Source organism: Dendropsophus ebraccatus, chromosome 5, assembly GCF_027789765.1.
Source record: "Dendropsophus ebraccatus isolate aDenEbr1 chromosome 5, aDenEbr1.pat, whole genome shotgun sequence".
NCBI classification, from domain to species: domain Eukaryota; kingdom Metazoa; phylum Chordata; class Amphibia; order Anura; family Hylidae; genus Dendropsophus; species Dendropsophus ebraccatus.
In genome coordinates, this window is record NC_091458.1 from 22,863,008 (window position 1) to 22,876,969 (window position 13,962).

General features: G+C 40.5%; 1 protein-coding gene across 1 annotated transcript in view; it reads right to left on the bottom strand.

Annotated features, from left to right (window-relative positions):
* Positions 1 to 3,490: 3,490 nt before the first annotated feature.
* The window catches only part of LOC138793426 (cyclic nucleotide-binding domain-containing protein 2-like), a 149,764-nt gene continuing 139,292 nt past the window's right edge, over positions 3,491 to 13,962 (bottom strand). The window contains exon 15 of the mRNA XM_069971991.1: positions 3,491 to 3,748. Within this exon, the coding sequence (XP_069828092.1) occupies positions 3,650 to 3,748 (99 nt within the window). The 3' untranslated portion in view covers positions 3,491 to 3,649. The remainder of the gene's footprint in view (positions 3,749 to 13,962) is intronic.

Genomic DNA, 13,962 nt, shown 5'->3' on the forward strand with positions numbered 1-13,962 from the left:
AAGGAATAAGGTGCCATAATAAGACAATAATAGCTACCCGATACAAATGGAGACAAAAAGGTTCTGCGTAATATATCCGATAGAGCCAGGCAAGAATTATCCCGGTGCTGCGCCATGACATAAAGGTCATTTATCCATGCGGAGCTATAAAACATAATTCTCTTTGCTTACAAGCAGTGGTGCACATTGACGAGAGGGGGCGATGGAAACAAAATAGGTCCCCATTATGGTGCCATGTTTTCCGAGATGGGGCTGGTGTTTAATCTTCTCCTTATTGGGCCCATAAGAGTTGACTAATGTCTTATGAACTAGTGTAAAAGAAGAGCCCTTGGAGCCTCATTGAAGAGTCTCGAAACACAGGACTAGCCAGATATCCCTCCATGAAGGACCCAGCATATTCATGTTTCCCAGGGAGCAATGCACCTAGGATATGACTACATTGAGCGCTTTCACTAGAAGTCGGTAGTGTTATCTTTGGCTGGTCTCCCTGAGATCAGCAATCTGTTTTTCTTATGTACTGGTGTGTTATAGTTGGGTCATAGAACTAATAGCACTGGACACTCTTTTTACCAATTTTTTGGCATGCAGAGATGGCTGGTTATGTCCAGTGACATGGTGATTTGGGATTTGCCACCCATGGAGTTCCTATAAGTAGGCAACCTTGCGTCTCTGTAGCGTATGTGCTGATATTCTGCCAAATTCTTGGGAGAAGACAAAGAATTTAGAAACTGGAGCATTCAGACCGGAGATATTGCCCGCCATAGCCAAACAAATGGAAGATGCTGATTAGGGATGATCTAACAACGGGAAATCTTAGGTTGGATCGAACTTGAACCTTCTCGAACCTTCTTCATTTGATTCCCGATGCCTTCCCGTTCCGTGGGAAGGTGGAGAAAACTCGAGTACTGCCTGGAAAACAGGGATACATCCTAGGTAATAAACTGTATCCCTGTTTTCCAGGTGGTACTCGGACTTGCTCCACCTTTCCCACGGAACGGGAAGGCATCGGGAATCAAATGACAAAAGTCCGAGTACAATGGAATCTAAGATTTCCCGATGTTGGATCATCTCTAATGCTGATTAGTGATGTTTGGGGGATATTAGCAGTTAATTTAATATGCTAATGAGGTGTTTGGGAGCGCTGGGGATGGAGCTTACTATATTGATTATTATGTTGTCCCTGACAATGGTTACTGGCAGTAGTTATTACTGTGAATTCAGATGACCTCTCCTATGCAGTGGCATCATAAAGGAACTATTGTACTGATACATGGTATTGGATGCCAGCACCAAGTACATGAACAGACAAGCAGGCCTAACTGTTGGCCTTACCCATAGTTGCTGTCAACACACTCCCTGCAGAGACCGTAAGGGCCTTTCCATAGTACCTGATTACAAAGAAATCCCGGGTAGCCAAATCTCTCCTTCACCTATTGTTTACTCTACTTCTTACTATCCTGAAGAATTTAAAAGGAATCTGTCACTAGGTTTATTCAGCCTTAAATGAGGGCAGCATAAACTAGTAACACAAATGCTGAGCAGATCGGTGTATTACTTACATCATTCTGTTCAGCTGTTCTCCTAATATGCAGGAGAATAGGATTTGTGCCACACCCCTTCCCTGCCTTCCAGTTGCTGATTGACAGTTGACTGACTATACACAGCATGGATAGATAACTGCCAATCAGCAGCTGGTGGGCGGAGTTTTCTGCTTTTCATGAATATCCAGGACTACCGGGCTCACGCACATAATGGAGAGGACTACTTATTGTCCATGTTATGCAGGAGGATATCTCTGAATCAGCTGCACAGAACAATGTAAGTGATACATCATTCTGTTCAGCTTCTCTGTCACTAGTTTATGCTACCCTTACATTGGACAGCATAAACCTTTAATTTAATTTAGCAAGATTTGTATTAGATAAAAGGAAGTAAAACTGCAGGATCAGACTACATGGAGTGTGTTTGTAGTCTGTTACCATGGAGACACTTAGGTCTTAAAAGAAGCTGTAGACAAAAATCTGTAGAAAATTTTTAATAAAGACAAGTTGTAAAGTTGTTCTAGTTTATAGTTTAAATGCATTGGAGCAATAACAAAGTTATTCTGAAGAGAATTTCTGGGCTCAGAGTCAAACCAAATATTCCAATCTCAAGAGTAGTTAACCCCAATAACAAGCAGAATATAGGACATAGTCATTTATATCCTATTATACATGAAATGGAAAGTAAATGTGGCATTTGATGTGCTAATACTAGTCTGACTCCACATGGGGATTTTCATTAAGGGACAGATAATGGTTCCACCCGTCTCCCATAATAAGATTATACACAGGAAATTAGGTGAATTAAGGGAAGTGAATTAAGTAAAGCCATTGTAATGAATACAACTTATATAACGGCATAAAGCAGAGCTGTGCAAAACTACACACATGGGTAACAATACTATAGGAGAAAAGTTTCGTTAGAGCTTAAAATATTTTATTGTGACCCATAGTAATGATAAATAATGAATTCATAGGGAAGAAAAAAAAAAAAAAAAAAAAAATATATATATATATATATATATATATATATATATATATATATATCACCAAGGCCTACTGATCTCATTAAGGAAGATCATGTTAGTGTTGAGTGAAGTTGCCAAACTTTTCGCTTCGGCAAAGTCGCTTCGGCAAAGTCCAAACACTCAGCATTTGACTCCCGTTGGCTGAAGAAGTTGGATGCTGCCCTAGGAACTCCAGAAAAACATGGATACAGTGATAGGCCATAGGCTGTATTCATGTTTTCCTGGAGGCATCCAATTTCTCCAGCCGCCAGGGGGTCAAATGCTGAGCGTTTAGAGTTAGAGAACTTTGCCAGAAAACTGTTCTGCAAGTCTTCTCAACAGTATTCATGATGATAAAGTCTGATCCTTAGGCCATCGACCAGTTTTTTTTTCCAGAAAATCCCTTTAATCATTATAGAATATGTCTTCTTGTATGGACTCCTTCATCCACTTGGCCAATCATAATCTCTGCAGTTATCATAGGCCAAGTGGGATCAGCAACAGTAAATAACATATAATTTGCCTCCAAATATGAACCTCTTGGGCCAATAAATGACTGAAGACCCACATCTAAAAGGGCTTTTTTGGCAATACCCAGTAAGAGAAGTATTTATACGGAACATGTCATCATTTTCATGCTGCCTGAACCCAGAACTGCACGGGAATGAATTTTAAGTCACCAGGCTGGTCCCAGTCAGCTTCTTCCAGCCGACTGGCCCTTATTGATAGATATTTTCATGGTGGGGAGGGGTGGGGAGAATTGTTTTTAAACAATGACTTATAATACAAGACTTGTCAAACATGGTGTAAAGTGAGACTGGCTCAGTTGCCCCTAGCAACCAATCAGATTCCACCTCTCATTCCTCACAGACTTTTTGGACAATGAAAGGTGGAATCTGATTGGTTGCTAGGGGCAACTGAGCCAGTTTCACTTTACACCATGTTTGATAAATCTCACCCAATGTGTTAACATAGCCAATTGCAATAAAGGAGTCTGTCCTAGTTTAATGCTGCCAGTTGCCCGGGCAGCATAGAGCTGATAATGGTAATACAAATGACATATATATTATTAAGACATCATTCATGAGTCATTTGTAGTCATCAATGCTGTTTTCCGATAAGATGGGACTTATACGACTGCCATTTCATGTAGTCCTGCATTTTCAGCTGCAGCATCTCTCTGGTGGGGTATGGCTGAACCTGCAAAACAGACAGAAATACATCATGGCGGATTATTATTGTAGGGTATGGTACCTTCCATCAGTCATAGATAGTGGTGTCTATCAGGCAATGTACTGAGATCCATCCACTTTGACAGTCACTTTAGATACAAAGGATGGATAGGCATACCAAGAACAGACAAAAAAATTTTTTTGCAGCCCCAAAAACCGATTACAGATGTTACAATGACTTTAAGTGGGGGTTCCAGTGATGAAACTTATTTTTACATGTCTAATAAAGGAAGATATATTTGCTTTTCTTCTGCTTCTAATTGAAACTGCCTGCTCTGTTGTCTTCATTGTAGATCCTGTAACAGACTTCCTGTTCCTGTGTACACTCTAGCCAGAGATTCAGCCAACTCCAACTCCATCCTACTCAGTATAACAACCAATCACAGTTCAGCTTTACTACCCTAGAAAAAAAAGCCTTTTTTGTAAAAGTTTTAACAAATGAGACTTGAAACTTTCTTAATAAAATAAAATAAGCAACAGTTGTATTCGAAAGTATCTGTCATCTCTCCTTCTCCTAATATCTATTTTTCTAAGTACTTTTAGTCCCTATAAATTAACATCTCCAGAGCTTCTATGTTGTGCCATTCCTCCAATATATTGACAACTGGGCATTATTTTTCAGATTTTTTAGGGGATTCTATCCCTGTACTGTCTGCTACTGTAGCCACCATTATCTACTGACACACCCCTATCTGGCATCGCCCAAATGTCAATTTATTCAAATGTTTTTAGATAGAATAACAGGAATGGTGCAACACAGAATTGTACAAAAAGTTACTCCACAATGTTACCTAATAAAAAATACAATTATCTATTGAAACAGATATACCAAGACAGGCCCTCTATAAAAATAAGGGGGCAAGTCCCCTTATACAGTGACATCTATATCAACCCTTTCACGACCATGGGTCATTGATGCATCAATGCCCAGGCCGTTTTAGGACATCAGCTTAAGGGATAATAATGATCCCATAAGCTGATGTCCTTATGCCCGCCCCCTCTCGTCCGCCAGCCTCTGTAGCCAGAAAACCATAAGCCTGGGGTCTCCATGGCTACCAACAGGGCTCTGCAATCACTTTGCCGAGCCCCGATGGACAGCGGACAGAGAATTCTCCCTCTGTCGAGGGAGAATTCTCTGTCAGAACCCCTATAGATGCTGTGGTTGTGATGACCACAGTATCTTTAGGGTTAACTTAAGTTGCGGTGGGTCTCCGGCTATCACGGATATCTGGGACCTGTCAAGGATGACACAGGCGCATCCTCGATCGTAAATTAATGCCGCTGCAGCATCAGGAATAGGCTGCAGCGACATTAATTTATAGTGCAGTGGCGGGAGTGGGTTAAAATATATTGTGAAAATAGCTTACTTGAGTGTGAAAAATACACATTTCACACTCACCACTAGACCAGCCACAATAGGCTGACCTCCTATTTACTGCAGTTCATTTATCTGCTTTGTTGTGTAGACTGGGGCATGGTGAGCAGAGTCATCTCATCATTATAAGAATCCTGGATATTTAGATAAGGTCAAGTAATGGTGCGTTTAACACAGAGAGATTTATCTGACAGATTTCGGAAGCCAAAGCCAGGAATGGATTTGGAAAGAGGAGAGATCTTAGTTTTTCCTTTATGACCTGTTCCCTGTTTAAAGTCTGTTCCTGGCTTTGGCTTCAAAAATCTGTCAGATAAATCTCTTTGTGTAAACGCACCATTACAGTATCCAATATAGAGACAACCCATCATTTTACTTAGCATCCGTGTTCTACTTGTAGTTTGAACCTTTAAAATTCTTATCAAAGAAAAGCCTCTAATCTGAGCCCAAACGCATTGTGTTTTATTACACAGAGAACCATATGTTCAATTTATGTGCCCTCCTATACATATAAACTTAGTCAGTTCTGGAGGGTAAAATAAAATCAGATTTATACATGAAAAGTAAGTATGTCTTTACCAAGAATGATAGCCCGGGATAGAGCAGAGCTCTGAGCATTGGCTGTACATCAGGCAGGAGGCCTAATAAAGACGTTCTCTCTGTGAACCCTGCACCCAGTAACTTCAACAGAGAAGAATTGATCCATTACTGCAATGTTTTTCTGGGACAATATTAATGGCCATTAATATAGGAAGGGGGTGCTCTTCCTGGCATCATGCATCCAGCTAGCTGAAAGCTATGCTGTATACTGCAGCTGCAATACCAGGTATAACCACTATTAAATGTATTGACTGGTGATGTATCGGGAGAGCACTCACTAATCTGATATTGATGGCCTATCCTTAAGATGTAAATATTGTGGTCCAGAAAAACCTCATAAAGAATTATGTCATCCAGGAACATTTCTTGTCAATTCACTAAACTGTGGTCTTTCATAAGATGACGAGGAGGAGTTAGAATTAGGCATCCTATTGCGACTAGTACCATTGAAAAAATAAAAAGATTAAAAAAAATTTTTTAAAAAAGTTCTCCTGCAGCTACTTCATTAGAAAATTTTAAAAAGTTACAGATCCCAGAATATTAAGATGACAAACAAAAATAAATAAATAAATAAATACTGTCCCTTTAAAAGGAATGTGTCACCAGAAAATGAACTGGTTTTCCAATAAAGTTTTTATATTAAACATATTTTCCTGATTTTCTAATTTTCCATGTTACTATCTATATTTTAAAATAATAAAATCTTGCAGTTTCTATTCTGGCCACTAGGCCTAAACCTAAACTGACACTTTCTGTTCCTGTTAATTTCCCAGCAGTCGCCTCCTTAGAGGCACTGGAGAACAGTGAAAGAAAGTTATATAGATTTGTAAATAACGTCTACTTCAAAAATCTCCATCGTTCCAGTACTTATCAGCTGCTGTATATCCTGCAGGAAGTGGTGTACTCTCTCCAGTCTGACACAGTGCTCTCTACTGCCACCTCTGTCCATGTCAGGAACTGTCCAGAGCTGGAGTTCCTGACATGGACAGAGGTGGCAGCAGAGAGCACTGTTTCAGACTGAAAAGAATACACCACTTCCCGCAGGACATACTGCAGCTGATAAGTACTAGAAGACTTGAGATTTTTAAATAGAAGTCCTTTACAAATCTGTATAACTTTTAGTCACCAGATGATTTAAAATCTTTTTTTCCCACTGGAGTACCCCTTTAACTATTGTTCAAACTAAGGCCCCGCTAGAGGTGTTAGACTTGAAGCCGTAAACTTTTTAAGTGATTTCATAAGAGATACTGAGCAATCTTATCATTATGCAAACCGTTCATCTGCATAGTTTGCCAGCGTGACCGATATTCTGCAGATAAATCTTGTTTAGTGATGATGTTTCAAAAACTTAATTTCAGAAGTTTCAGGCGCTGCCGGCTCATTTCAGGTATCAACTTTAATGTCTGTAATCAAGTGACAGGTGTCAGGCTTAATAGAATCATCATGTCACAACCACCCTCATCCTGTCCCCACCAGGATTAGAGAGAGCGCAGCACCCACCCGCTCCCGCTCTAATACCAGCACAATGATATCACCGCTAAATGATTGCAATTGGATTTGGGTGTTTAATCAAATCTAAAAAAAAAAAAAAAATTCCAACTTAAGATCCCGGCTTCAGTTCTGCACACCGACAAGTCAGTCTTAGTTACAGGTTATGCTCTGAATATTAAGGGTCTTTATCCAAGATGACAAGCACAAGGGAAATACAAGGAAAAATCCAACTAATAAAGTCAAAATTTACTTACGAAATACTCCCATGAAGTGAATGAGAAGGTAGAAGGGAATGATGTTTCCTTTAAGGGGGTTATAGATTAGCAGAATGTGATCATGGATAGATATATTAGGATAGATGATAGATAGATAGATAGATAGATAGATAGATAGATAGATAGATAGATAGATAGATAGATAGATAGGAGACAGATAGATAGATAGATAGATAGGAGATAGATAGATAGGAGATAGATAGATAGATAGATAGATAGATAGATAGATAGATAGATAGATAGATAGATAGATAGGAGATAGATAGATAGGAGATAGATAGATAGATAGATAGATAATATGAGATAGATAGATAGGAGATAGATAGATAGATAGATAGATAGATAGATAGATAGATAGATAGATAGATAGGAGATAGATAGATAGATAGATAGATAGATAGATAGATAGATAGATAGGAGATAGATAGATAGATAGGAGATAGATAGATAGATAGATAGATAGATAGATAGATAGATAGGAGATAGATAGATAGATAGATAGATAGATAGATAGATAGATAGATAGATAGGAGATAGATAGGAGATAGATAGATAGATAGATAGATAGATAGATAGATAGATAGGAGATAGATAGATAGAAGATAGATAGATAGATAGATAGATAGATAGATAGGAGATAGATAGGAGATAGATAGATAGATAGATAGATAGATAGATAGATAGATAGATAGATAGGAGATAGATAGATAGATTGATAGATACATTAGGATAGATGATAGATAGATAGATAGATAGATAGATAGATAGATAGATAGATAGATAGATAGATGACACAGTATGGCAGCTTCTGGCCACCAGGAGGAGCTCACCACAGCACACTCGTACAGCACAGCAGGGACAGCGTACACTATGGAAAGGGACGAGATAACAGCAGACTGTGTGCAGCTCTACATCTGGTAGCAGGTTACAACGTGGATGGCGGCAGGCCTCTTGATGCCTTGCCTGCACATTTGCAAGTGACGGACGCAGAAGGGAACATCGAGGTTGGTAGCAGGTGGCGGTCTTCATGTCCTGCATGCAGCTGCTCTGCAACGGACGGTGAAGGTAGGGGACAATGTTAGCAAGCTAATAAGAAACATAGCTGTATGCCCCAGTGTTCTTTTCAAGGGGCATGCTTCCAAACAAAAACTTTGCTAGGTCTTAATTTCAGGGGAGGCCTTATATTTAGCAATTCAGCAAAACGCCACTAGGTCTTATTTTCAGGGAAACAAGGTAGATAGATGGTAACCCAGGGGTGCAAGGTGTTGCATGCAAGTGCTATGAGTTGCAGTACCCCAGCAGCACATGTGACGGGACTCAGAGTGGTAGCAGCTCTCTCCAGGTACATGCCATTAAGGTGTTCTTATTACTCCCCCCCCCCATGATGTGATGGGTCAGAACACAAACAAAAAGATTTAGGTATAACTGCAGAATGGATAACTTTTACTGAGCAGTCTCTTAAAGGTACAGTGCAAAAAATGCAAGATCCTTATACACAAGGTGCAGGTTTAGCTTTAGAGGTTGGTTTATCAGTTAGTCTCTTTTAAGGCACTTAAGACCAATGATTTAGCAGGTAGACTGAGTTTTCGGTTGCAAAGTCTCCTTAGAAGACAACTTTAATAGCCTGTGGTAACAGTGACGAGGTAGACTACCTAAAGAGGACCTGTCCAATTAGCACAGTACTCTGCTACAGGGGGCTCTAACTACTTTGGAGTCTATGGCGTATACTTGAGGAAATGAAGGGCCTCAATGCTGGGCAAGGACACTGAGTGGCACGTCCAATAGTATGGGCCCCAGCACTGGGAAAGCCAGCCTTCAGTTTTATCCTTAGGTCCTGGCTAGTTGCAGTGAATGGCTCTTCTCCAACCTCTGTCTACTCTAAAGACTAAAGCTCACCGGGGATTTAAATGTTTGGAGAACTTGGATAACCCCCTCAGCGTGAACAGATCCTAATCCTTATCAGTGGTAGTCGCACCCGAGGTGTTTTAGCCAGCCATGGCTGGACAGACAGGAAGGCAAGAAATAGTCTGGATCTGTATTGGAGAGACACAACATTGAGTGCTGGCTGGATGTCCTGGCCCCGTGTAAGACATTTTCTGGCCCAAGTGCAAGAACACACTTCACCTTAAATTTGGAAATAACAGTCTGAACACATAGACCTCACTTCTACTTATAGAGTTTGGGGCTGTTTTCTATTGGTGGAGAGGAGCCTGGGAACACAGCAAGACTGGACTCCAATAGGCTGGGCAATAGAGAAGTATCTTTTGGCTGGGTGACCTTTAGACATAGGTTAACCTGGCAAACCAACTTTCAGCAGGTCCCATACAGGAGAACAGGTGCCATGTCACCTACACAATTAACTCTTACATTACACCTTAGCATGCGCTTGCTGCAAATGAAAAGCATTTAGCGACATCTAGTGAACAAATGCAGTATGACACCTTTATCCTCAGATTAAACTCTGTAATAATTGTATATACTTAGAGGTGGACGCAAAGGGTTATGGGGCACTGCAGATAGGTACAGTAAATAGATAGATAGATAGATAAAAAAAGGGGTCCGTGGAGCCTCAGTTACGAGTCTCAAAACACAGGAATAGCCAGATATCCCTCTCTCCAGAGAAGGAAGCCCATTGCCAAGGGGTGCCTCCTAGTGGGGAGAGCACCAAACCACCCTGATACGTAGTCCCTCAGGTCCTCACTCTGTTGCGAGCTTTAGGACCTAAATAGGGAAACACCAGGGTGGCCCCTGTGAGTCAAAGTCTAACTCTGTGGCGAGTATAACGACATAAGACAAGGGTTACCAAGGCTAGGCATCCATCCACAGACTGCAGTTTTGGGGTATTTGCCCCTCGTCAGTGTGGAGCAGGATTCTGGCTACTGGGGCAATGATAAATAGACCAACAAAACACAACAATCACTGAACTCAGGGAGAACAGTGAAAAATTCCAATGGAGTACTCATTTACCCCGAAACTGCAGTCTGTGGATGGATGCCTAGCCTTGGTAACCCTTGTCTTATGTCGTTATACTCGCCACAGAGTTAGACTTTGACTCACAGGGGCCACCCTGGTGTTTCCCTATTTAGGTCCCAAAGCTCGCAACAGAGTGAGGACCTGAGGGACTACGTATCAGGGTGGTTTGGTGCTCTCCCCACTAGGAGGCACCCCTTGGCAATGGGCTTCCTTCTCTGGAGAGAGGGATATCTGGCTATTCCTGTGTTTTGAGACTCGTAACTGAGGCTCCACGGACCCCTTTTTTGCATATTCAAATTTTGTATGGGACAATCAATGGAGACTCGTAAATGAGTACTCCATTGGAATTTTTCACTGTTCTCCCTGAGTTCAGTGATTGTTGTGTTTAGATAGATAGATAGATAGATAGATAGATAGATAGGAGATAGAAGATAGATAGATAGATAGATAGATAGATAGATAGATAGATAGATAGATAGGAGATAGATAGGAGATAGATAGGAGATAGATAGATAGGAGATAGATAGATAGATAGATAGATAGATAGATAGATAGATAGATAGATATTACGAAATAGGTCCACAGCACTCAATGAAAATAGCTGAAGTGCGGGTGCCAGCTGTCCCACCTGGGTCCACCAGTGTAATATGGATATTCCACAAAGGAATATGACTGCAGCACTCCAAAAGAGTGAACACATGGTGATTTATTGGTTCATGGATGTCAAGCTGTGTGTATCCATGAACCAATAAATCACAGTTTGTTCACTATTTTGGAGTGCTGCAGTCATATTCCTTTGTGGATAGATGAATACATAGATAGATAGTTAGATGGATGGATGGATGGATAGATAGATAGATAGATAGATAGATAGATAGATAGATAGATAGATAGATAGATAATTGATAGATAGATAGGAGATAGATAGATAGATAGATAGATAGATAGATAGATAGATAGGAGATAGATGGATAGATAAATAGATAGATAGGAGATAGATAGATAATGGATAGGAGATAGATAGATAGATAGATAGATAGATAGATAGATAGATAGATAGATAATAGATAGATAGGAGATAGATAGATAGATAGATAGATAGATAGGAGATAGATGGATAGATAGATAGATAGATAGATAGATAGATAGATAGATAGATAATTTGCATAACAGTAGAATTTCATGTAACATTATATAAGGGAATATAAATACACAACATTTTATCTTTTCTTTCTCTAATGTTTTCTTCTACATTTCAATGACTTTTGCTACAACATTTATCAGATGTCACATTCTCCCTAATATAAAAGCCATTCCCTTTCTATCATGGTTTCCTTGATGCTCGGGTGCAGCTCTCCTCTGGCTGTGTGGACGCTCACTGAGCCCTGTAATGATTTTTCCCTGTGTAGCAATGAAATGAGTGACACCGGATTGTTCCAGAACTACAGTACATTGGAAGGGAACGGGGCCTCGGAAAAATTGATAGCGCTGCTTGCGTGGAAAAAAAAACCTAAGCACATTTTTGGGCAAGTGGCAGAAAAGTCTTGAGCATTCAGATTTTTTTTTTAACTACAGCCTCCATTCAGCCACTGGAATTTAATCTAGAAAAATATGTGTTGATCGACAAACCGGGCCCGGAGAAGACTCTTGTCCTACAGGTGCAATTGATGAGGCCGAGCCCTGAATGCTGGCAGCTCCGCTAATATAGCAATATCACCAGGACGTCTTCCAGGAACATTGCCGCCTTTGTCAGCGTCATCATTTACAAGGAATGCTGCGGGATATTGGTTTGGAAAGGTCAACGGGGTAGAATATATGTGTTAAGAAAGTTTAAGCAAGCAAAGGATTTTGTAGAGGGATTTTATATGGGTAATGTAAACATTTTAGATTTTTATATTTTCTAATATAAAATATTAATAAAAAAAATAATTAAAAAAATATATATTTTTAATAATATGGGCCTATGTACACTGCCATCCCTATTATAAGCTATGTAGTTCAGATAATGCCACACCAATAGCCCACAATGGGCCTCTACTATACTACTACTGTGGCATCTTATTTCTCTGCAGTCTACTGTCCACCACTTGTTGTTAGGTTTCATCTGTCTCTAGTAACAGTGAGACCAGGACAGACTGTAGGAAGTGAGGGTGGTGCTTAGCTAGTGTTATATGTACCCCTTTCTTTGGTTTGTCTTATTTCTCTGCAGTCTGCTGTCCACCACCTGTAGTTAGGATCTATTCATCTCTGGTGACAGAAAGACCAGGACAGACTGCAGGAAGTGAGGGTGGGGCTTAGCTAGTGATATAAGCAGGTGACAGAAAAAGCCTGGGATTTGTACCTGCACTCTGTGAGCTTGTCTGTCATCTGCAGAGTATCTACACTGTCTCTGAAAGGTAAATTAAGACTTCCTTCTAATTTCTGGACACCTGTATAGTTTTAAGCAGCTGTCCTTTGCAAAACCATGATCCTGAGCAAGGAATTGTTGTGTTTATAGGTGCGCTACTGCCATGAGGCAACTTAAAGTGTCTGCATCAGGTCCCGCCCCCTGCTGTCAGCACCTGGCAAACTGGGGCACACCTTGTTATTGAGTGTTGTGCTCTTTAACTGTGAGTCTTCTTACTGAGTGCTCGCAGTTTAATGATGCCATAGGCTCCCCACTCTGTCATTCACTCTCATGGCTGTAGGTGGCATTATGCTTTTAGCCACAAGAGGCCACTATCTCTCCTTCAGCACTCCAGTGTTTACTATCACAAGGACTACTTGGGGGGAGGGTTGGCTACAGGAGGATTACCTACATGGCAGATACACTCAACTGGGGGAATAGCGACCAGGGAGATGCTACCTACTGAGGGTGGACTAACAACCATGTGTATGGGGGGTGGGATGCTACATGGGGGTAAACTATTTACTTGGGGTCATTCTGCACAGAGAGGCCTAACTACTATATATGGATACACAAATGGGACCTCATTACTATATCGACACACAAAGGATTACTAACTGCAATATATGAGCATAGATGGGGCTTAACTACTATATGGGAGAACAAAAGGGACCTAACTACTATATGGCGGCTCAGAGGGGGCCAACTTTATATGGGGGTACAGATGGGGTCTAACTACAATAAAGGAGCACAGAGGGGTTGTAACTAGTCTATGAGAGAATAAAGGGGACCTAACTACTATATATATCTTGGATTTAAAGTGTCACTGTCATTATAACTTTCAAAATCTTAATCAGTAGATGTGAAATGAAGTTTACATTCATTATTTATTTATTTTTTTGTTATCATGCTGTAAAACAAAGTTGTACTTACCAGAAATCCAGGTCCAGTCTCCTTAAGGCAGCTATTTAAATGCTATACTTACCTGTATGCAGGTCCAGTCTCCTGAAGGCTGCTATATAACAGCTATACTAACTGTATCTAGGTCCAGTCTCCTGCAGGCAGATTTTCTGACTTGTGCAGGT